This window comes from Ptychodera flava, chromosome 18, assembly GCF_041260155.1.
Source record: "Ptychodera flava strain L36383 chromosome 18, AS_Pfla_20210202, whole genome shotgun sequence".
NCBI lineage: Eukaryota > Metazoa > Hemichordata > Enteropneusta > Ptychoderidae > Ptychodera > Ptychodera flava.
Window position 1 is genome coordinate 40,003,957 of NC_091945.1, and position 26,380 is coordinate 40,030,336.

At 37.1% G+C, this 26,380-nt stretch overlaps 1 protein-coding gene across 4 annotated transcripts in view; it reads left to right on the top strand.

Annotated features, from left to right (window-relative positions):
* Window positions 1–26,380, top strand: part of LOC139117580 (probable tRNA N6-adenosine threonylcarbamoyltransferase) — a 123,771-nt gene that overhangs the window by 73,570 nt on the left and 23,821 nt on the right. For all 4 annotated transcript variants that reach the window (XM_070680822.1, XM_070680820.1, XM_070680819.1 and 1 more), the window contains one exon: window positions 2,234–2,332. In XM_070680822.1, the coding sequence (XP_070536923.1) occupies window positions 2,234–2,332 (99 nt within the window). The remainder of the gene's footprint in view (window positions 1–2,233; window positions 2,333–26,380) is intronic.

Below are 26,380 nucleotides of genomic sequence, written 5' to 3' on the forward strand. Positions count from 1 at the left end.
AGGGGGGGCTGGAGGAATTCAGGGGGGGGATTCGAAAATTTTAGAGGTAGTAGAGGGGGGACTTGAAAATTTTGCTCTACCTGTAGGGGGGACTTGAAAATTTTGGGTTCCCTTTTGTGTTTTACATTTTCCAATTCCAAGTTTTTGTACGTAATTCAATGAAAAATGAATACCATTTTTTATGTCATCAAAATGTTGTAATATTAGTAATAATTTAACAAAATCTAGAACCATTTTGTCACATTTCATGACTTTTATCTGGAAAAAATCTAAATAAATTAGTTGTAAAAAAATTAGTTGTAAAAAAACAAACCTGAGCCTCGTAACAGGGCAGAAGCTGCAACTGTTAATGATTTCTGCAATATTTCTATGCAATATAACAACTACAGTTTCTTGCTATCTCCCACAGCATGCTCAAACACACAATATTTAGTTTGTCGACAAAGCCTGTATATATAAATATAAATATGTATTTGGTGATAATTTAATTGGAGTCCAGACTGACAGTCAGTTGTCAGTGATACAAATGCATGGTACACATACATAGGCTGTGATAGCAAGCTGAATACTAGACAATTCAACATGCTGTAGGGAGTAGAACAAGAACGCAGTTGTAAAACTGAACAAAAATATTGCCAAAATTATCAAAGTTAATACAGCTACTGCCTACGGGTTGTGTCACTATCATTAATGCTCTGCTACTGCAGTGTCACTGTCACTGCATACCTGAACAGTGATAGAGGTAGCTCTGACTCTGATGTACATGGTAGTTGAAGAAGAGTTTGGGTCAAATGACGCTCATGACAGTGAAACATAATTGTACACAAGATCAGGCCAGAGAGCAACACATGCAAGAACACATAGAAATCTTTGAATTCTTGCATATGAGAATAATTAAATATTAAAGAAAAAAGATGGGGTCACCGTGCTTGATTTTCTAAATTTTCACATTCTAGTTATAAAATGATACAGAAGTAAAAATTTGAACAGTAAAGACTAAAAGAAAAAAATATGTCACCAAATTGAATTATTTATTTTTTAACCAAATTTGCAATTATTACACCCAAAATTTCAGAGATTAAAATATTTATTTGATGGAATAGTTTAACCTTCCAGTGTTGTCAATTTGGAGTAGCATATAATTCATATATGTCTTGTATTTGAAACAATTTTTCATTCATATATGTCTTGTATTTGAAACAATTTTTTGGTAGGTCACTGTGCAATATGGCAATTAGCCAGAATTCACAATTTGCCTACTCTCTCATGATTGTCATTTTGTGTGCTCTTCAGCGGGAGCAATTGACCTGGCCAGAGTTGGATTAACTCAAGTTGGCTTTTAGACCAATAAATCTAAAAAATTCACTGATGCGTTTAAAGAACTTGCCTTGGGAATATGACTTTAGAAAGTGCTAATACAGGTAGTGTTTTCTGCGCTCACATCCTTTACAAACATGCGGGCCTGTGATAGTTGGGGGGGGGGACTTGAAAAATTTTAACCATATAGAGGGGGGGCATTTGAAAATTTTTTAGGGTTCTTAAGGGGGGATCTGAAAAAAAATAAGATTTCAATCGAGATTCCTCCAGCCCCCCTCCCCAATCGTTATTTGTGATAGCAGCCTTAATATGGAGTTCAAGAACAACTACTAGTATACCCTTTGTGGCTCGTGCCCTGTAGTCTTTGTTCCCAAAGCTAGACCAAGCCTTTCTATATATTGTTTATCACGCGTGAAAAAAGGCATGGAAATGAATAGCATCCCTCCTGGTTTTCCAAACACTGACTGAAACAATGTGAATATTTACACTGCTTTTATTAGTCCACGGGGAAGTGACTTTACTTTTTGTACATCTAGTCACTTTTCAAGCAGAAAGCAGCAAAGGTGTTGCAATTTTTCAGCTTGTCTGGTTCCAAGGAAGACATAATACATGGTCAATACCAGTTTGATATTTTTGTATATATGAATGATTGGTTGCATGTAGTACTGTTATGCCGTCATAGAGTGTGCAAATATATGATCAAAATAAAGATAGATAGCCAAACATGTGCAGATCTTGCTATCAGATAACATTGCCATTGCTCTAGTTTGAACAAAAGATTTTTACATTGAAAAGCTGGTCAATTGAAAGTTGTTTGCATGGAATCACTGGTTTAGTTCAGTAAGAAAAAGCATCATAGGTTCTGAAAGGTTTTCTCTAAGTGTTTTACATTGTCTGTGCATCATTTTCTTGTTAGATATTGCATTGATAATGGTGCAATGATTGCACAAGCAGGATTGTTGATGTTTCAAAGTGGACAAATCACACCTTTTGAAGAAACATGGTGTACTCAAAGGTATGTCTTCCACCAAGATTATTTTCAAATCCATGAAGCCATGTAGCACATATAAGTCAGGAATACCCTTTCTAGCAACATACAAGAAATGATGAGCCGACACAACCCTCTGTAGGAATACAGAAATTGTCATGCAGGTCATACAGCCATCATAAAGTCATTTCTCTTTATATCATACAGTCACTGCTCAATTTATATTTACAAGCAACAACATCAATTAATTGTGTCGGGGCCAACAATATAGTGTAATTTAGATTTTTAAGTGATTGCCTGCTTTGCATAAAGTTTTGCCAGACAGGAGAAATTGTACTGATTCCCACCCAATTGACATGTTGACATTGTGCAAATACTTTGATGGCAAACTGGTTAATTGTGATAATGTAGTACAAATTTGTTTGCTGCTGAAATGTGTACCAATATATCGCTTTCACAGTGTTTCATGTAAACTATGTTATTGTATGATTTTCACAACCATGCACTTGTCTATCAAACTCTGGGAAGGGCATGTAATGATTTACATTTTGAAATTATTTGAGAACTGATAAGCACATACCTTATTTTGAATTTTTAGCTCATATTTAATATGTATATAAATAACAAAAAGAGCTTATATGTTGAGTCGGTGTCGTCTGTATGTATGTATGTATGTGTATGTATGTGTATGTATGTGTGTGTGTGTGTGTGTGTGTGTGTGTGTGTGTGTGTATGTATGTATGTATGTATGTATGTTATGTATGTATGTCCATCCGACGCAAAAGTTCACAAACCACCACACCTACCATCCTAGTATTTGGTGTACAGGTAGACCCGGGGGTTGAGATGTGACGTTGTTCAAATGAACATGACCGTGTCAAAAATATGCAAATAAGGTAAGAAAAAGGGGAAATCCTGCAAATGTGCAAGACAGGTGGTATTAACTGAAACAGCTTATGAGTCATTTCCTGTCATTGTTCATGAACTGATACATTTTGGCAGACCTGCTGAAACCATGAAGGACTGTGTTGAAACATTCCTCTGCTAAGCTTGTACCGCCAGTACCAAAAGTTTCAGACCTTATTTACTTTTGTCATTCTTGTTTTTCTGGTTTAAATATTTCTTGAATGGACCAATTCAAAGCAAATATGAGCACACTGTCCTTGACGGTATTTTTTTAATGAAGTTCTCTACCAAAGGAAGTTGTTAACCCTGACGAAATAAGTTGCTTTATTAGTCCCCACGGACACTGTCCGGGGGGACTTATAGGTTTGGTCATGTCCGTGTGTGCGTGCGTCTGTCCGTCCGTTCACGCAGATATCTCAGAGATGCCTGGAGCGATTTCATTCAAACTTGGTACAAGGATTACTTCATATGTCATACAGATGCACGTCGATTTGTTTTCTGATATGATCCAATATGGCTGCCAGGCGGCCATTTTATTACGATTTTTTCATGTACAGAGCCATAACTCAGACATGTTTCAACCGATTTCATTCAAAGTGGGTACAAGGATATTGACAAATGTCATAGATATGCACGTCAATTTGTCTTGTGATACGATCCATTTTGTAACGATTTTTTTAGCTACTATAGACTATAGTCTATAGAAGCTATTGGGATGGGTATCCGTCCGGCGTCCGTCGTCAGTCTGTATGTATGTATGTATGTATGTATGTATGTATGTCCGTTTGTGAGGCGTCCGTCCACTCAAATATCTTGAGAACCGCAGTACTTACTGATTTGATATTTGTTGTGTAGATGAAAAATATGATTTTGAGAAACTGTTTTTTTTTATGTTTTGATATTGTTGAAAATAGGCAAATTAATGCCAAAAAAGGTGTTTTTGGTAGAAAATCTTCTTCTTCATAACCACTGGTCAGACAGCTTTGTGATTTGGTATACAGGTCCTTAGGGATAACCCAACTTAGATTTGTTCAACTTGTGATGAAATATGCAAATCTGTATTTTTAAGGAATTTTTTTTGTCATTTTTGGTCAAAATTTGACTTACATTGTATGTAATTCTTTTACTGTATAAACCCTATCAATTCACCCAGCAAAAACTAATTAATATGATTTTAAATAATTGAATTAATAAGGAAATCATCAAAGCCAAAATAATTTTAGTGTGGAATTATCAGAAAGTTCAACTTTTTTTGACTGTTCATAGTGAAATGCTTACCATCTTGGAGGATTAAAACATGTAAAGGCAACTTTCCTGAATCCCAACTTTGATATATTCTGAACCACCATTTATGTTATCTAAAAGAAATTGCTCATAATAGTTTGTCATGATAGGGTGGTCAAATAAATAGAGGTAGAGAAAGTTCTAATTTCCATTTATGGTTGACTTGGTAAGGATAAAATAAGATTACTTTTTGAGGAAAAAAATAGTGGTCAATTAAAAGAGTGGTCAAAGTGATAGGGTTTTTATGGTAAAGCTGGGCTGTAAGATTCCTCGTGCTATTTATAGCAATTATGCAATCTGTGTAAACAGTGCAATGAAAGTGTAACATGATTCCTTATAATGCTTTTGATGACCTTGAACTTCTTAAGTTACAAACATTTGTCTCTTCAGTGTAGTGTGCTTTCTCTGAGTACGCACAGTCTCAACTTATTCAACAGAACTTACTTACAATGTTAATTTGAAAGTTAAAATGTGCTTGGTTAATAGGATGAAAATACTGATATTAAAAGATATCCATCTGAAGATTCTTTATAACCTGACAGATATGCTGATTTATTAGGACGTAAATCTTGATTCAAGCAAGTCTTGTTTACTTTAATTAGAATGTGATTAACTCTCGTTTATTTGCTATTATAGACTAATATAGTCTGATGAAATATGCAAATCTGTATTTTTACGGAATTTTTTTCCATTTTTGGTCAGGCCATCCTGAAATGAGCTATCAAAGATATCCACCTTCTTCATCAATACATGTGTCACAAAAGGTTATTCTCTACATAACACAGCAGAGCTCTGTCAACTGTTGAGTCGCTTGTTTTTTCAAAACCGCTGGTCAGACAGCTTTAATATTTGGTTTACATGTCCCTAGGATGACCTTAGTGAGATAATTTCATACAGTCAGGAAATACTTAATTTTGTATCCATGTCTATAGTAGCTTCAGGGACTTTGGCCCTATGTTTCATGTACAGAGCCATAACTCAGGCATATCTCAACCAATTTTATTCAAAGTTGGTACAAGGACATTGACCTATGTCATAGATATGCACGTCGATTTGTTTTGTGATACGATTCAAAATGGCCGCCAGGCGGCCATTTTATTACGATTTTTTCATGTACAGCGCCATAACTCAAACATGTTTCAACCAATTTTATTCAGGACATTGACCAATGTCATAGATATGCACGTCAATTTTTTTTGTGATATGATCCAATATGGCTGCTGTGCGGCTATTTTGTTACGATTTTTTCGTGTACAGAGCCATAATTCAGGCATATCTCAACAGAATTTATTCAAAGTTGGTACAAGGATATTGACCCATGTCATACATATGCACATTGATTTGTTTTGTGATAAGATCCAATATGGCCGCTGTGTGGCCATTTTTTTACGATTTTCCATGTCCTGAACCATAACTCAGACATGTATCAAGCAAATTTATTCAAAGTTGGTACAAGGACATTGACTTATAGTATACATATGTACAGTACATCCATTTGTTTCTCAATATGGTCCAATATGGCCACATGGTGGCAATTTTGTTATGGTTTTTTTCATGTCGAGAGCCATAACTCTGGCAAGTCTCAACTGATTTTATTCAAAGTTTGTACCTGGACATTGACTTATGCATACATATACGTATTGATTTTTTAAACAGTAAGATCAAATATCACTGCGTGGTGGTGATTTTGTTACGATTTTCTCATATACTGAGCCATAACTCAGACATCTTTCCACCAGTATCATTCAAAAGTGGTACAAGGACATTGACCTATTTCATACATGCTCGTCAATTTGTTTCACGTCATTTAGCAGTATCATGTCAATTATTGAAGTTTCATAATTAGGCTGATATGTCAAGAAATACTGCATCAAATTTCATGAAACTTTGTACAGGTGTTAAGCTCACATTGCTTTAACAGTGAAAAAGACATTTATCAGTGTCATTTTAATTAATTTGTAATTGCATATGTAATGAGCTTTCCTAATTAGAGTGATATATCCACAAATACAATGTCAAATTTGGTGAAACTTGATACAGATGTTGATCTCATAGTGTTGTAAATACTGCATTAAACTTTATGAAATATGGTACCGGTGATAATCTATTAGTGTTAGGATAGTATGAAAAAATGTTTTGCAAGATCCTGTCAACTAATTCCCAGTTGACTCATTTAATGACCTTTAGGATAGTGGCCTACATTGGTTTTATGTCTTCATCACCATGGAACTCATTCTTGGCCATTGAGTGCCATCTGTATCAAAGTATTTTTATCACAGACCTAATGAAGAGGACTCTATCCTCTCTGAGGACCTGTAATCAAAGTACCCATTAACAAGTGGGGACTGTGTCATCAACGATGACTTGTTCTTTTGAAAGCTGTCACAAATTTAATGAGGTGAACATAATTATGCCAGGTGAAAAGCCGCTGAGTACATTTATTACAGAATGATGTGCTGCGTGCTCTAGACAGACGTAATGACGTAATTTTAATTTTTGACCTGTCTGCTGCCTTCGATGCCATCGACCACAATATCTTAATACATAGGCTACGCTGTAGGTTTAGAATTGATGGTACTGTGCTTGAGTGGATTAAATCTTACTTGAAGGACAGAACAATGAGAGTTTGTGTTGGGTCGGCGGTATCAGAGGCACAGCCGGTTGAATGTGGTGTCCTGCAGGGTTCGGTCTTAGGACCGATACTGTTTAGTTTATATGTAGCACCCCTTGAGGATATTATTGTCAGGCATGGCTTAGATTCTCTGTTTTATGCTGACGACTCTTAAATGTATATAACTTGCTCCTGTGACTTTGTTCCCATTACTCAAATTGAGGGTTGTATCAGTGATGCTCGTCAGTAATTTTCTTGATCAGAGTTCATCTGAAAAATTGGTACATGGTTTCATCACATCTAGAATGACTATTGTAACAGTTTACTGTATGGTCTCCCTAGTCATCAAATGAAAAAACTTCAACTAATTCCCGACGCCCGGGACAAGTGAAATTTATGTTCGGGCAAGTCAAAAATAAAAAATGGTCGCCCGCCGGACAAGTTGTTTATAAAACTTCTGGCGCTATCAACACGAACCTAAGTTGTGGTATGTGTACGTGTCTACCGATTTGCTTTGTCGTTCACACAAAATTAATGTCAATCACTGACTTTTTTAGATACAACTGTGACGCTCTTTAGAGATTCACTTGCCGACTCACACACAGTGTTGCAATTTTTCGATGATCGACATGAAATTGTTTCATCATCCAATTAAAAAAGTTACTTAAAATTTGGCGTAAATAGCATTTCTTTGTTGTCTGCTGAATGCTCCGCCCCAAACAAATTCGGTAAAAAATTCCAAAACCCAATTATATTGCTTATCGGCGATCGACCGTGCAGTACTTCAAAATCATTTATCCAGCCTCGCGAGGTAGACAAACATTGTTGGCAGATAGTTTGTGGAGTGGTTGCTGTAAATATGAGTATTTTACGGTAATATTTCCACTAACGCAAACAACGATGGGCATTGTGTAACTTTGAGAAACGGATTTGTGATGATTTACGACGGCGCCATGAAGGCCAGCAGCGTGAGTTGGATCGTCTGAGAATCGACAACTTGATCCCTAGGACTCTATGTGATGATTAGAACGTTTCTGACAAAAGATCTAAACATAAGCGTTATGATGAGGAAAAACGCTGTAGATGGTATCTCCTGAATATAAAGCACAGTGACCTTGGTTGAAAAATGACGGTTCCAAAATGTTCTGTACGTCATGTCTCAAATACCCCACCATTGCCAAACCACTGGGAAAGTGAAATGCTTTTCTTGACGGATGCGACATGTTTTTCGTTGAATGGATAAGTTCTCACGAGTTTAGTCAACCGCATTTGGACTGTTTGGCGCATCACAGATGAGATCGTGATGGGGACAATGATTTAGGAAATTTTGTAGGTCCCGCTGAGCCCGATACAGCTTCACTTGCCAACACCCCGATCGCATGCACTCGCAATGCGTAAACCAAATGACGACGACCAGCGACAGAAACCGACCAATCTTTTTACGACGGCATTTATGCTTGCCAAACACGGGAAGCCGATGTATGATATGTATCTTCAATGTTAGCACTGTGTACAGGTCTGTGTGTTCCCGGCGTTATACGGACTCTTGTGGTGGAGGCCGTATAACGCCGCGAACACACAGACCGTATGCAGGGCTACTTGAATGTGAACTTTTGAGAATAATCGACATCAACATCGGCGAAAATTACCAAAATAAGAAAGCCCTGAAAGCCGCTACGGAATTCGTCGCAAGTATTTTGGTCCTGATTATTACAAATGGAGGACAAGTAAAATTTTTTTGAGGACAAGTGAAACTGAAAATCCACTTGTCCGACGAACAAGTGAACGAGAAAAAAAAATTGTCAAGCCCTGATTCAGAACTCTGTGGCACGGCTTGTCACTAGAACCAAAAAGACAGAACACATTACGCCAATACTGTCTAGTTTGCACTGGCTTCCTGCATATAAGAGAACAGAATTCAAAATTCTATGTTTGACATATAAAGTTGTTCATGGTATAGCACCTGTCTATTTAACGGATTTACTAAAGGTCCGCACTCCTGGCTGTTTGCTGCGTTCAACTACTGAGGGGGTAATAACTTTGCATCAACCGATTTGTAACACAGTATACTATTGTGAGCGATCTTTTGCTGTTTGTGCCCCATGCTTGTGGAAAAACTGCCTTTTGGGGTCAGAATGTCTCCTAATTTTAATGTTTTTAAGTCAAATCTCAAGACCTATCTTTGTAAGAATGACATTGTGTAGTTTTTAATCAGTGACTGTCTTTTCATTTTATTCAAATGTGATTTTCAGTTTTTTTACTCCAATCAAACAACGAAAATTACAAGACTTGTAATTTTCGTTGTTTACTAGTCTTGTAATTTTCGTTGTTTGATTGTTTTTTTTTGAGGCGCCTTGAGATGTTCCATTCATGGAAGACTTTTTAAAGAAATAAATATTATTATTATTATTATTTTATTATTATTATTTTACATATGGTATGTATGGAACTATGACTATAACAACAGAATTGAATGAAAGGTATTCACAATCGTAGACCATAGAACTATTACTCAATAGAACATGGTTTTATTTTGTCTATGAACAATGAAATAAGATTCTACCCACAACAGGTCTGGTTGTCATGGTAAATAAACACCGAACTGTACAAATGTGAACTTAGTTGGCTACTGGTGTCACTATGACAGTATGGGCCTGAAGAAAATGGTGAAGAGCATAGCATGCACTCTACATAGATCAATGTACTGGTACATGTAGGTTTGAAATGATAGGGTATGAGTACAACCATTGGGGCGTTTATTCAACAGAACACTCAACTAAATACAGACCATAATATGAACTTCCAGATCTATGGAATGTTGGGTAATGTGTACGTCATAGTAATACTGAACAATGTGTGACATCTTTCCCTCTTTTAGCTTTGCTGTCAGCAACGCGGAGCTTATCAAATAGGTTCATTTTCTGTCGTCGTCCGTCATCCGTCGTTGTCTGTTGTCCGTCAACAATTGCCTTCTCCTCTGAAACCGCAAGTCCAATTGCTTTGAAATTGTATAAGCAGTTCATTTGGGGTGACCTCACTTAAGTTTGTTCAAATCGGGTGAAATCTGCATATTTGTATTTTGGGGCATTTTTTAGTGTTTTCGGTAAAAAACTTCTTCTCTGAAACCGCTCGTCCGATTGCTTTGAAATTTGATATGCAGTTTACTTAGGGTGACTTCAGTCAGATTTGTTCAAATCTTGGTGAAATTTTCATATTTGTATTGTTTAAGGCAATTTTTGTCATTTTTGGTAAAAATATCTTTAAAAATCTTCTTCTTCAAAACTACCAGTCAGATAGCTTTGATATTTGGTACAAATGTCCCTAGGGATGATCTATTTAAGATTTATTCAAATTGTGCAGAAATATGCAAATCAGAGGTTCAAGCACTTGACCTCCCGGTGGAGAGGATCTTTACCATCCGCTCTACTTGAAAGAGGTTATTGCTCATAACAGTTCCTTCACATGATATAGTCATCCCTGTATCTGTGTGGCAGTTGTACCAGACGTCCACTTGATGTGTGTTTCTCATATGGTTGTGTTGTTGAAGTGGAGGTTTTTATTGAAGGTGTACATACTAGGCTGGAAACAGCTTTCACTGGGGACGCAATTTGTGGCTCACTGGTTGGCACATCTTCGTCTAGTGGTGCTTCATGGTGGTATGATCGATGGCACCATACTGTGTTTTGGCCATAGCGCTTTCAACAGGTGCCTTTTATTTCGTCGGTACTGTTGACCTTCTGGTGTTGTGACAATGTAGGATCTTGGACTTTCATGCTGATCTGTCACAGTTGCTGGCTTCCATATGTTGTTTGCCCTTATTCCCACGGTGTCATTCACCTTTATCAATCAGTAGAGGTTTGGTGTGCCTGTCGTAATAGCTTTTTAGCTCATATTTGTCACATCAGTGTCAAAAATGTGCAAATGAGGTAAGAAAAAGTGAAATCCTGCAAATGTGCAGGAGTGATGGCATGCCAGTAAGAAACAGGCCAACTCCACTGATCTTGAGTCATTTCCTGTCATTGTTAGCTCCGCTGTCAGCGACGCGGAGCTTATCAAATAGGTTGATTTTCCGTCGTCGTCTGTCGTCGTCCGTCGTCCGTCAACAATTGCCTTCTCCTCTGAAACCGCAAGTCCAATTGCTTTGAAATTTTATATGCAGTTCACTTGGGGTGACCTAACTTAAGTTTGTTCAAATCATGGTGAAATTTGCATATTTGTATTTTTGGGGCATTTTTTGGTGTTTTCGGTAAAAAAATCTTCTTCTCTTAAACCGCTTGTCCGATTGCTTTGAAATTTGATATGCAGTTTACTTAGGGTGACTTAAGTCAGATTTGTTCAAATCATGGTGAAATTTGCATATTTGTATTTTTAAGGCAATTTTTGTCATTTTTGGTAAAAATATCTTTAAAAATCTTCTTCTTCAAAACTACCAGTCAGATAGCTTTGATATTTGGTACATATGTCCCAAGGGATGATCTATTTCAGATTTGTTCAAATTGTGCAGAAATATGCAAATTTGCATTTTTAAGGCAATTTTTGCCATTTTTAGTCAAAAAATGTATTTCTCAAAAAGTACTGGTCTGATAGTTTTGAAATTTGGTACACAGGTTACTATAGATGCTCTAAGTAATATATATTGAATTTCTGATAAAATCTGCAATTTTGTACTTTTGGGCAATTTTGCCATTTTTGGTCAAAAAATGTGTATATCCAAAACTACTCATCTGATAGCTTTGCAATTTGGTATACAGGTTCCTACAGATCACCTTAATAATATTTATTGAAATTATGATGAAATCTGCAATTTTGAATTTTGGGGCAATTTGGTCAAAAAATGTGTTTCTCAAAAAGTACTGGTCTAACAGCTTTGAAATTTGGTATACAGGTTTCTATAGATGAACTAAATTTGATATTATGAAATTATGATGATATCTGGAATTTTGAATTTTTGGGGTCAATTTTTTCCATTTTTGGTCAAAAAATGTGTTTCTCAAAAAGTACTGGTCTAACAGCTTTGAAATTTGGTATACAGGTTTCTATAGATGAACTAAATTTGATCTTTTGAAATTATGATGAAATCTGCAATTTTTATTTTTGGGGCAATTGTTGCCATTTTTGGTCAGAAAATTTTGTTCTCAAAAAACTACTCATCAGATAGCTTTGGTTGACATGTTCTTAGGGATGATCCGCTGTGATATATTCAAAGTATGATGAAATCTTCAATTGTGTATTTTTGCAGCTATTTTTTGCCACTTTTTTCTGGCCACTGCATTAAGTTATCAAAGATTTCCACCTCCTTCATCAACATGTGTCAAAAATAGTTATTCTCTATAAAACACAGCGGAGCTATATCGGCCGCTAGGTCGCTTGTTTATGAACTGTTATGTACTAACAGAACGGCTGAAACCATAGACAGTAGAGGGGGGCAAGACCGTCTATACTCAAACTAAGAGGGGCTTGTTTCTGCTATGCATGTTGCTAAAGTTGACCTCCAGTACCTAAAGTTTCAGACCTTAATTGCTTTTGTAATTCTTGTTTTTCTGGTTTAAATATTTCTTGTTTTTCTGGTTTAAATATTTCTTGTTGTTTTTCTGGTTGTACTGTGCAGAAATCATTGTCATAACATCAACGTAGAATTTTCCTACACTGAACAGATAGAAACAACACTTATTGTTGATCTTTGATATGTACCAATTCTGATCAAATTTGAGCGACACTGTATAATTAATTGGGGTCTTTTTTGTCTTTCTTGTTGCTTGACCAATTCAGATCTTGCTTCAGTAGCAATCCATGGGTTTAGCAGTTTTGTTAGCTACTATAGACTATAGTCTATAGAAGCTATTGGGATTGGTATCCGTCCGGCGTCAGTCTGTATGTATGTATGTATGTATGTATGTATGTCCGTTTGTGAAGCGTCCGTCCACTCAAATATCTTGAGAACCGCAGTACTTACTGATTTGATATTTGTTATGTAGATGAAAAATATGATTTTGAGTAACGTTTTTTTTTTAATTTTTTGATATTGTTGAAAATAGTCATAATCATAATCAGTGATCAGACAGCTTTGTTATTTGGTATACAGGTCCCTAGGGACAACCCAACTTAGATTTGTTCAAATTGTGATGAAATATGCAAATCTGTATTTTTAAGGAATTTTTTTGTTATTTTTGATCAAAATTTGTCTTACATTGTATGTAATTCTTGTACTGTATAAACCCTATCAATTCACCCAGAAAAAAATAATTAATATGATTTTAAATAATTGAATTAATTAGGAAATCATCAAAGCCAAAATAATTTTAGTGGAGCATTATCAGAAAGTTCAACTTTTTTTGACAGATCATAGTGAAATGCTTACCATCTTGAAGGATTAAAACATGTAAAGGCAACTTTCCTGAATCCCAACTTTGACATATTCTAAACCGTCATTTATTGCGCCCTGTATGTTATCTAAGAGAATTGCTCAAAATAGTTTGTCATGATAGGATGGTCAAATAAATAGAGATAGAGAAAGTTCTAATTTCCATTTATGGTTGGCTTGGTAAGGATAAAATAAAATTACTTTTTGAGGAAAAAAATAGAGTGGTCAATTAATAGTGGTCAAAGTGATAGGGTTTTTATGGTAAAGCTGGGCTGTAAGATTCCTCATGTGCTATATATAGCAATTATGCAATCTGTGTAAACAGTGCAATGAAAGTGTTACATGATGCTTTTGATGACCGTGAACTTCTTAAGTTTCAAACATTTGTCTCTTCCATATGCTTTCTCTGAGTACGTACAGTTTTAACTTATTCAACAGAACTTACGTACGATGTTAATTTGAAAGTTAAAATGTGCTTGGTTAATAGGATGAAAATACTGATAAAAAGATAACCAGCTTAAGATTCTTTATAACCTGACAGATATGCTGTTTTTTTATGACGAAAATCTTGATTTAAGCAAGTCTTGTTGACTTTAATTAGAATGTAATTAACTCTCGTTTATTAGCTACTATAGTCTAATATAGTCTATAGAAGCTATTGGGATGGGTATCTGTCCGGCGTGCACTGTCAGTATGTATGTATGCCCGTTTGTGAGGCGTCTGTCCACTTAATATCTTGAGAACTGCAGTACTTACTGATTTGATATTTTTTGTGTGGATAAAATATATGATTTTGAGAAATTCTTTTTATTAATTTTTGATATTGTTGAAAATATGCAAATTAGCACCAAAAAAGGCGTTTTTGGTAAAAAATCTTCTTCTTCATAACCACTGATCAGACAGCTTTGTTATTTGGTATACAGGTCCCTAGGGATAACCCAGCTTAGATTTGTTCAAATTGTGATGAAATATGCAAATCTGTATTTTTACGGAATTTTTTTCCATTTTTGGTTAGGCCATCCTGAAATGAGCTATCAAAGATATCCACCTTCTTCATCAATACATGTGTCACAAAAGGTTATTCTCTACATAACACAGCAGAGCTCTATCAACTGTTGAGTCGCTTGTTTTTTCAAAACCGCTGGTCAGACAGCTTTCAGTGTTTCATCCAGGATGCGGTCAGGAAGGGGGATTGTCCCCCCTTGCCACAATATTAGGGGGGATTTCAGTCTGACAAGGGGGGACAGCAAAAACTTTTTTTTTCACTGAAATTTACTTTTCTCTAGTTATTCTCACGCACATTTTTGAACAACATTTTACTTGTGTAACAGTGTTGCAAATGCAACCAAATTTTAATGATGGAAAGAGCAAAAATCTGCTTGCCAAAAACAGATAAATCTATCTTACCAAGTTTTCAATTTCTATGAATGTTTTACTCTGAACTTTAAAGACAAAAACATGACAACTGGATTATCGTTCAGTGTTCTTGGCTTTTGTAGAATTATTTTGTCAGTTATCTGTGAGTATTACAACCAAATGGATCTAAAATGATTTTCGTGCTATTCAAGAGTAAATAAATTTCAAACATTCAATTATGTCTTCTGTTTCATTTCATTCTTTTACAGCTTGAATATGAAACACTGGGAAGATTACTGTATTGTCATTTTGGGTTCTTTGTTAAAATGGAAATGCATTTTCATTTGTCAATTATGATAAATTGGATATGTTCTAAAATCCAATGAACAATATGAATGTTTACAGGTCAAAAGTCAAAACAGTTTTTTTTGCTGATGTACCTGCATGACAGAAAAGTCAAATGTAACATCAGTGAGATTTATGTTTCAACACTTGAAAATTAAACTTAGGTATAACCATATCGCGTTGAAAATGATGATTGTAATTGAACTACCAGCTCTTGAGATGCGCGAAATGATTGACAGGTCAATAACAACAAAACCGCTAGCAGGATTTGTCACACGTTGATGATGTTCACGGTTATATGCGTCCTCTGAGTGTAACGCGATACATGTTCACAGGTCAACAAAAACAAAATCGCATGACATATTTTGTCACAATGTTTTGGTTATACGCGTAGTTTGAGATGGAGTATAACCGTAACCCGATACGAGTTCAAGGCCCTGGAACTGTCATTCTTTCAAGAAAATCCGACGAGATTTCTCGTTTCGCCAATGCAGCAGTGCTTCATTATAGTCAAAGTCCTCGAGGTGCGGACCCTCAATAAGAATCATCATCAGACGATTTAGAGCATTCTGTTCAAGTCTGTTACGTAGGCAGGTTTTTATTTTATTTTGGGCGGAAAATCCTCTCTCGCAAATGGCAGTATTGACTGGTAAAGTGACGGCAATCTTAGCCAACTTGATCAGATTGGGTACGGTGTCTGCGTGGTTGACGCTGATCAATTTCCATAGGGTAGTGAGGTTGTCACGCGGATACGCTTGTTGTAATACAAGTTTCTTTACAACAGCCCATTCGTGCCGTGTCTCACCCGGGTTTATAACCGCGTCACAAAGTCGGCCTTCTGAATTATACTTAGCCTCGCCAAAATGAGATGTCAAAACTTCGATTTTGTCATTGCCGTGTTGCGGGAGAGCATCGGGGCTTACGAATGACAGGTCACGCATTCCTAGAACATCGAACGCTGATACTACACCAGTGCTATCACTTGGGAAACGACTTTCTATATTTCGGATCAGATTGTCCACAAACTCGTGTTTAGTTTTCTCCACGAACGCGGTCTGATGAGTATTTTGAAGTCTGTGTCCCAGTAATTGGCCGTCTGCATTAATCTGGTTGCGTAGTTGGTCTTCCGTTTAGTGAGCCACGGCGAACGTCTCTCAGCTGTTGCAATGTTGCATCGACGGTTGGTTTGATCGCTGCCACGTCCAAACTGTCTTTTTGGAATACCAAATTCAGTTTGGTGACAATGGGGATAACATCCATAAGGAACCAGGTAATGGCAACGAACTTATATTGGATGATTTGTTTATACAGTCCAACCCCTTTCGGGTCTTTATGCATGACGCATTGACCGAAGTAGGTCACCAACGCGTGCCACGATCGGTACACCGTTTGGAGCGAGTCGTAAAAGGCAAACCATCTCACTGCGTGGATTTCCTTGATTTTGAGTTCGGGGCTCTCCAGAATTTGTTCAATTTCTTTAAAGATCGATGATCGTAGAGACGAATGTTTAAAATAGTAAAATAAACTAGTGAGAATGTCCTTGAACTCCTTCAAGTAACTGACACTTCCGGCTGCTTGGCTGGTGCACAACGCCAGTCTATGAGCTACGCAGTGGATATTTAGGAGAAAGGGATTGATTTCCCTGAGTTTTGCGCTGACACCATTGTTTCTGCCAACCATCACAGACGCCCCGTCACTTCCCAGACCCACCATTTTATTTTTGTCGAGTTGTTTAAGTTGGACTGCCTCCAGTAATTTCGAGGTAATTGTGGCCGCATCTTTTTCAACGATGTGAAAGTTGCCGAGAAAGTGAGACTGCACGTCAAAGGTACTCGTTACTATCCTGATGTAGACAACAAGTCGCCCAGTCACAGAAATATCTGTACTTTCGTCGGTTAGGATGCTATACATATCAGCATTCTGAATCTGTTTCGATAGCTTTTTTATGATGACATCGCAAATTGTATTCTGTAAATCTTCGGCTGTTGCCGACGACTGGTAAGTTGCATTGGCACCAACCCGGAGGTGGCCGATGTGTTCGCAACCGGAGACTTCAAGCAACTTCAACAAAGATGCATATTTATCAGTAGCGATAGTTTCTTTAGCCAACCAATACACGGCTTTCATGGCCGTTACTATGGCATCTTGCTTTTGTGTGAGAACGGTTGAGACGGCTTTTTGCATATCCACACGCATAAACGTGTCTTTGACGGCCTCCAAATGAGTTGTACTGTTTGCATGCCGTGCCAATGCTGATGTTCGATAATTACAACATCCATCTGGGCTTGTGAATGGGTTGGTTTTACCGGTTTCCCTGCATATTTTGCACTTCATTCCAGCTCCATCGCTTGGTGCTTCAAGCCAATTTTTCCATTCAGGTCGATCGAGCCACGGCGCTTGGAACTTGCTTATTTTCAACCGTTTGCGTCAAGATCAGTGTTGACGTCTGATTTGTCTCCCACGGGATCTACTCCTTCACCAGAGAGATCAGAAGTTGCTGTTGCTACAGATTCCGCGTTGACATTATCACCAGTATTGGCACTGGACTTGAAAAATTGTGTTATGAGTCTCCGTTTCATGTCGATATGATGTTCATGCAACAAACGTTTATGTCGACATGAGAAAAATTTTAAAATTTGCGGAAGGAAGATGATCTTTAATGATTTGTTCCCCCCTCCAAAATATTATCAAACTCATACTGAAAACAACATTTTATCACAACGCGATAACAGGGAACGCGCAATTCTTGGAAGAGCTTATTGTACAATAAAATGTAGCAAAAACTAGTTGACTCCCCTGGGCCTGCACTGCAGTTTTATCCCAGGTGTATGTGGCACTATTTTTTTACGAAACACATTGTCGCAATATTTTGACGAAACAAAGACAGAGGCCGCGCACCGTGTGTCAAGGCACTCAGTTCGAGTATTGTGGACATACGTACTGACATCATTCAGGCGATGCCGGTCGCCCTTTGATCAATTGCTAGAGGGTGCCACAAGGTCAACAGAGGGCGAATCGCCCCGTCGCCCCCTCTGGATGAAACACTGAGCTTTAATATTTGGTTTACAGGTCCCTAGGATGACCTTAGTGAGATAATTTCATACAGTCAGGAAATACTTAATTTTGTATCAATGTCTATAGTAGCTTCAGGGACTTTGGCCCTATGTTTAAGGTTGGCAGTTCGGATTTCAACATTCTGCACATTAGTAGTTGTGCTGGTGAGGAGGTCATACCTGAAACAGGTGTATTTCTATACTCTAACAGCGCTATGTATGGATCCCTATTATCATCCATAGCTTTCTTGAGCAGCTTTTTGACAGTCTGTATGGCTCTTTCGCTCATTCCATTCAACTGCATATAGGTGGGGCTTGATGTGGTGATCTTGAATTCTCAGTCAGTGTCGTACTGTCGGAAGCATTGACTCGCAAATGGAACATTATCTGCACACACTTCATTGGAATTCCATGCCGAGCGAATACAGATTTCATTTGAGTTATTACTGTATCTGCGATCTTGGATCTCAGCAAGCTAATTTCTGGATATTTGGAGTAGTAATCGATCATCAACAGGTAGTCATTTCCATTTGGATGGAATATATCAGCTCCGATCTTTTGCCATGCTCTGTCAGGCACTGGATGCGGAATCATGGGTTCTCTCTGATTTCCACTACGGTGTTTGGTGCATATGTTACATTTGGCTACAGTGTCCTCAATGTCTGTTGACATCCCTGGCCGGTAAATTACTGATCTTGCCCTTGCTTTGCATTTTTCAATGCCTAAATGACTCTCATGAACAATTTCCAACATGCGTCTCCTCCATGATGTTGGTATAATTATTCTCTCACCAACAAACATTAGTCTGTCGGCTTCCTGTATGCTCTGATAGGACCATGTAGCTGGTACTTGTGTTGTGGCCATCCTTGTTTGACGACCTTCTGCAGTGCTTGAGGGGTTTCGTCCTCTGCAGTAGCATCTCTCAACTCATTCAGCTTATCAGGAGCAGCTGGGAGATTTTCAATCAATGAGTGTACAATGATATCCATTTCAGCGTTCAGCTCTTCATCTTGTTGTGTGTGTCCTAGATATGCTCGTGACAATGCGTCAGCTACATACATTTCCTTTCCGGGTGTATATCTGACATCAAGTTGGTATCTTTGCAGTCTCGTCATCATGTGTTGAAGCCTGGGTGATGCTTTGCAAAGTGGCTTCTTTAGGATCGTTTCCAATGGCTTTTGATCTGACTGTACTTTGATGACTTTGCCATACACATACTGGTTCAACCGTTCACATGAAAAAACAATGGCAAGCATCTCCTTTTCTATTTGTCCATAATTCTGTTCTGCTTGTGTTAGGGAGGGTGATGTTTATGCAATTGGATGATCATCATTAAATAAACATGATCTGAGACCGTTCTGCGATGCATCTGTCTGTATTCTCACAGGTTTATTAACATCAAAGAACTTCAGTGCTGGTTTACTTGTCAAGTATGTCTTAATGCGTGCCTGTGTGTCATCTTGCTTATCACCCCATGTCCATAGTACGTTATTGGCAAGCAGTTCTCGCAGTGATGATGTCATTTCGGACATGTTTGGAATGAACTGGGCCAAATAATTTACCATGCCCAGTAGAAGTCAGAGGTCTTCTTTGGACTAAGGCTTCGGCATCCTCACTATTGCCTCCACTTTATCATCATCTGGCCTCAACCCATCGGATGTGACGATGTATTTCAACTCCTTCACACGCAATTGAATCTTCTTCTCATTCAACTTCACATTGTTGTCTTTGGCTCTATCCATCACTTTTCTCAGTGTTTCGTCTGCATCAGAATCATCTTTACCTGCAATTATCAGATCATCAGCAATTACTTGAACACCACTGATATCACCGAAAACTTGTTCACTTCTTTTCTGGAACACTTCGCTGGCTGAACATATGCCAAACGGAAGTCGCTTAAAACAGTACCGTCCAAACGGTGTGTTAAATGTACAGAGGTATGAGCTCTCTTCATCAAGTTTGACATGTCAGAAGTCATCTTTCATGTCAAGTATGGAAAAGACTGTCATTCCATTAAGCTTGGCTGAAATCTCCTCTGGGGTTGGAATGGGGAAATGCTCTCTTAGTAATCCGTCTCTCTTTTCGACCACTACAAGACTGTTAACCCAATCAGTTGGCTTGTCAACTTTCGTTATGACACCACTGGCTTCCATCATCTGTAGTTTTTTAGCTACTATAGACTATAGTCTATAGAAGCTATTGGGATGGGTATCCGTCCGGCGTCCGTCGTCAGTCTGTATGTATGTATGTATGTATGTATGTATGTATGTATGTATGTATGTATGTCCGTTTGTGAGGCGTCCGTCCACTCAAATATCTTGAGAACCGCAGTACTCACTGATTTGATATTTGTTGTGTAGATGAAAAATATGATTTTGAGAAACTGTTTTTTTTAATTTTTTGATATTGTTGAAAATAGGCAAATTAATGCCAAAAAAGGTGTTTTTGGTAAAAAATCTTCTTCATAACCGCTGGTCAGACAGCTTTGTTATTTGGTATACAGGTCCCTAGGGATATACCAACTTAGATTTGTTCAAATTGTGATGAAATATGCAAATGTGTATTTTTAAGGAATTTTTTTGTCATTTGGTCAAAATTTGACTTACATTGTATGTAATTCTTGTACTGTATAAACCCTATCAATTCACCCAGAAAAAAATAATTAATATGATTTTAAATAATTGAATTTTAGTGTGGAATTATCAGAACGTTCAACTTTTTTTGACAGTTCATAGTGAAATGCTTACCATCTTGGAGGATTAAAACATGTAAAGGCAACTTTCCTGAATCCCAACTTTGATATATTCTGAACCACCATTTATGTTATCTAAAAGAAATTGCTCATAATAGTTTGTCAGGATAGGGTGGTCAAATAAATAGAGATAGAGAAAGTTCTAATTTCCATTTATGGTTGACTTGGTAAGGATAAAATAAGATTACTTTTTGAGGAAAAAAATAGAGTGGTCAATTAAAAGAGTGGTCAAAGTGATAGGGTTTTTATGGTAAAGCTGGGCTGTAAGATTCCTCATGTGCTATTTATAACAATTATGCAATCTGTGTAAACAGTGCAATGAAAGACTTAGTGTAACATGATTCCTTATAATGCTTTTGATGACCTTGAACTTCTTAAGTTACAAACATTTGTCTCTTCAGTGTGCTTTCTCTGAGTACGTACAGTCTCAACTTATTCAACAGAACTTACTTACAATGTTAATTTGAAAGTTAAAATGTGCTTGGTTAATAGGATGAAAATACAGATATAGATAACCAGCTGAAGATTCTTTATAACGTGACAGATATGCTGTTTTATTATGACGTAAATCTTGATTTAAGCAAGTCTTGTTTACTTTAATTAGAATGTAATTAACTCTCGTTTATTTGCTATTATAGACTAATATAGTCTGATGAAATATGCAAATCTGTATTTTTACGGAATTTTTTTCCATTTTTGGTCAGGCCATCCTGAAATGAGCTATCAAAGATATCCACCTTCTTCATCAATACATGTGTCACAAAAGGTTATTCTCTAGATAACACAGCAGAGCTCTGTCAACTGTTGAGTCGCTTGTTTTTTCAAAACCGCTGGTCAGACAGCTTTAATATTTGGTTTACATGTCCTTAGGATGACCTTAGTGAGATAATTTCATACAGTCAGGAAATACTTAATTTTGTATCCATGTCTATAGTAGCTTCAGGGACTTTGGCCCTATGTTTTTGTAGCTTATCCTGGATGCTCAATGGTACTTTCCTGACAGGGTGAATTACTGGCTTTGCATCATCTTTTAGTTCGATGTGGTATTCCCCTGGTAGTTGACCCAGTCCAGTGAAAACATCACTGTATTCTTCCAATAGTGACTCCTTGGTGAGGTATTTGCCATCGCTCACCACATCGATTCACTAGATGAGGTTCAGTTTCAGACATGACTTAAGACCTAGTAATGGTGGTGAGTTTACATCAGCAATATAAAAATCCATCACCTCAGTATGGCTTTTAATAGTAACTCTCAATGTTGCAATGCCATGGGGTACAACCTTTGTGTTTCCATAGACAGACAATATTGTCTTAGTTGGCGTAAGTTCTGATTTCGGTTTGTAAGGCAATTGCCTATACCATATAATGTCATCGGGAGCACGTTGGCACTTGATCCAGAATCAAGTTTTATCTTCACCTTCCAGCCATTAATCATCATTGTAGTGTACCATGATGTTGTGTCAGTTGTCTGGCAACCATGTACATCAATAGTGGAAAGCTCTCCAACGAACAAATGATTTTGGTCCCCATCATCATTGTTAGCGATATCACTATCAGACTAATCTTCTATCACTGTGTTTACACGAGATTTATTTCTGCAAAACTTTGCGAAATGGCCCTTTTCATTACATGTGTGACATTCTTTGCCGAAAGCTGGACATGAACGAGGCCCGTGCAGGGTCCCACATTTCCTGCATTTGAATTGTTTGCCCCTATCCTTATCATGGGACTCCATAAACTTCCTGTTTCTCCTTTGTTGTCATTGCTTCTATTTGAGATTTGCTACTTTCTGCAGCACAACACATATCAATGGCCTTGGCCAATGTGGTTGGGACTTCTCTCAGCAATCTCTCTTTCAAGTGTACATCCCGAATACCTTGTACGATTCGGTCCAGAATATTCAATTCTTCCTGATTACCCTTGGTGAATTCACAAGATTTTGCCCCCTTTTTTAACTCTAATACGAATTGATCAATGGACTCACCCTCTTTTTGCCCACACTCCCAGAATCTGTATCGCTCAAACAGTGTGGGTTTTTTTTTTTTGGGGGGGGGGGGTTGCAATGGTCTTTTTTTGCTTCACTACGATCCCACTCTTGACACCATGTGGCGTTTATTCAACAGAACACTCAACAAAATACAGACCATAATATGAACTTCCAGATCTATGGAATGTCAGGTAATACGTACCTCATAGTAATACTGAACAATATGTGACAACCATAGCAGTTTACAATTTCTGTAATGATTGCTTGAAAAATTGCTTCTGAACAAAGGCAATGGCCCTCAAAAGGCAGTTGTTCCATGATTCAAACAATTGTCAATCATTCGGTGACGCGCAGAGGTGTAAACTGGTCAAACATTTGCTGTGCATACGAGAACAATAACGATGTAAACAAACCATAAGCATGCTTAGAGTTATATCAGCGGGCAAAGGCTGGAAAGTTTGTGTAAATTGTCATCAACTCTTTTGCTGGCATTTATGGTGCAATGACATCATGAAAGTGAACCATTTTCAGATGTGACTTAGCAAGAGGACTATACTGGTAGTGCGATGTATTCTTGCGAAAAGCGCGTAAACTTTTTAGCTACCATAGACTATAGTCTATAGAAGCTATTGGGATGGGTATCCGTCCGGCGTCAGTATGTATGTATGTATCTATGTATGTATGTATGTATGTATGTATGTATGTCCGTTTGTGAGGTGTCCATCCACTCAAATATCTTGAGAACCGCAGTACTTACTGATTTGATATTTGTTGTGTAGATGAAAAATATGATTTTGAGAAACTGTTTTTTTTAATTTTTTGATATTGTTGAAAATAGGCAAATTAATGCCAAAAAAGACGTTTTTGGTAAAAAATCTTCTTCTTCATAACCGCTGGTCAGACAGCTTTGTTATTTGGTATACAGGTCCCTAGGGACAACCCAACTTAGATTTGTTCAAATTGTGATGAAATATGTAAACGTGTATTTTTAAGGAAATTTTTTTGTCATTTTTGATCAAAATTTGTCTTACATCGTATGTAATTCTTGTACTGTATAAACCCTATCAATTCACCCAGAAAAAAATAATTGATATGATTTTAAATAATTGAATTAATTAGGAAATCATCAAAGCCAAAATAATTTTAGTGTAGAGTTATCAGAAAGTTCAACTTTTTTTGACAGTTCATAGTGAAATGCTTACCAGCTTGGAGGATTAAAATATATAAAGGCAACTTTCCTGAATCCCAACTTTGACATATTCTGAACCATCATTTATTGTGCCCTGTATGTTATCTAAAAGAAATTGCTCAAAATAGTTTGTCATGATAGGGTGGTCAAATAAATAGAGATAGAGAAAGTTCTAATTTCCATTTATGGTTGACTTGGTAAGGATAAAATGAAATTACTTTTTGAGGAAAAAAATAGAGTGGTCAATTAAAAGAGTGGTCAAAGTGATAGGGTTTTTATGGTAAAGCTGGGCTGTAAGATTCCTCATGTGCTATTTATAGCAATTATGCAATCTGTGTAAACAGTGCAATGAAAGTGTTACATGATGCTTTTGATGACCTTGAACTTCTTAAGTTTCAAACATTTGTCTCTTCAGTGTGCTTTCTCTGAGTACGTACAGTCTCAACTTATTCAACAGAACTTACTTACAATGTTAATTTTAAAGTTAAAATGTGCTTGGTTAATAGGATGAAAATACTGATAAAAAGATAACCAGCTTAAGATTCTTTATAACCTGACAGATATGCTGTTTTTTTATGACGAAAATCTTGATTTAAGCAAGTCTTGTTGACTTTAATTAGAATGCAATTAACTCTCGTTTATTAGCTACTATAGACTAACATAGTCTATAGAAGCTATTGGGATGGGTATCTGTCCGGCGTGCACTGTCAGTATGTATGTATGTATGTATGTATGTAATGTATGTATGTATGTATGTATGTATGTTCGTTTGTGAGGCGTCCGTCCACTCAAATATCTTGAGAACTGCAGTACTTACTGATTTGATATTTTTTGTGGATAAAATATATGATTTTGAGAAACTCTTTTTATTAATTTTTGATATTGTTGAAAATATGAAAATTAGCACCAAAAAAGGCGTTTTGGGTAAAAAATCTTCTTCATAACCACTGGTTAGACAGCTTTGTTATTTGTTATACAGGTCCCTTGGGATAACCCAACTTAGATTTGTTAAAATTGTGATGAAATATGCAAATCTGTATTTTTACAGAATTTTTTTTTTCCATTTTTGGTCAGGTCATCCTGAAATGAGCTATCAAAGATATCCACCTTCTTCATCAATACATGTGTCACAAAAGGTTATTCTCTACATAACACAGCAGAGCTCTGTCAACTGTTTAGTCGCTTGTTTTTTCAAAACCGCTGGTCAGACAGCTTTAATATTTGGTTTACAGGTCCCTAAGGATGACCTTAGTGAGATAATTTCATACAGTCAGGAAATACTTAATTTTGTATCCATGTCTATAGTAGCTTCAGGGACTTTGGCCCTGTGTTTAAAACAAAACTGTAGGCAGAGTCTGTAGTTTGCACCGAGAATGACATCAAAAACAACCTTCAAATCATGATGGTAGCCTCCATGATCAATTTAATTATAGGCAGTCGAAGAGATCCATGTTTTTGACAACTTCCAAATCTACAGTCGAGCTTGCCGGAACCGAACAGTTGGTTTGGATATATATGCTGGCCACGAAAACGGCCGTTTTTACACGTGGAAATGACATGTCGTGTTCGGAGAGCTGGTAAGGTTTTGACATACCAATTGCTATGACAATAAACATAACTCGTGATGAGTTGTCGATGTCACCCGCCAAGCAACTGAGCAGCCGACCGTTATCGCTATTACAGTATCGTGGTACCGCCCCGTACGTAATGTTGTGAACTTCCTTTATTTTCTGATTATAATAGCGATCGGTCATGACGTCGCCGTTTACTTATTTCCTACCATTTTCCTGACATGTTCCTCCTTCCATGCTCAGGTGGATACAGTTTAGTCCGCATTCATCGGTAATTCACCATACGAAATTGCCAATTTTGGGTTATTTGTAATTTTTCTATAAGTTTTAGCTACTATAGACTATAGTCTATAGAAGCTATTGGGATGGGTATCCGTCCGGCGTCCGTCGTCAGTCTGTATGTATGTATGTATGTATGTATGTATGTATGTATGTATGTCCGTTTGTGAGGCGTCCGTCCACTCAAATATCTTGAGAACCGCAGTACTTACTGATTTGATATTTGTTGTGTAGATGAAAAATATGATTTTGAGAAAAATGTTTTTTTTTAATTTTTGATATTGTTGAAAATAGGCAAATTAATGCCAAAAAAGGTGTTTTTGGTAAAAAATCTTCTTCTTCATAACCGCTGGTCAGACAGCTTTGTTATTGGTATACAGG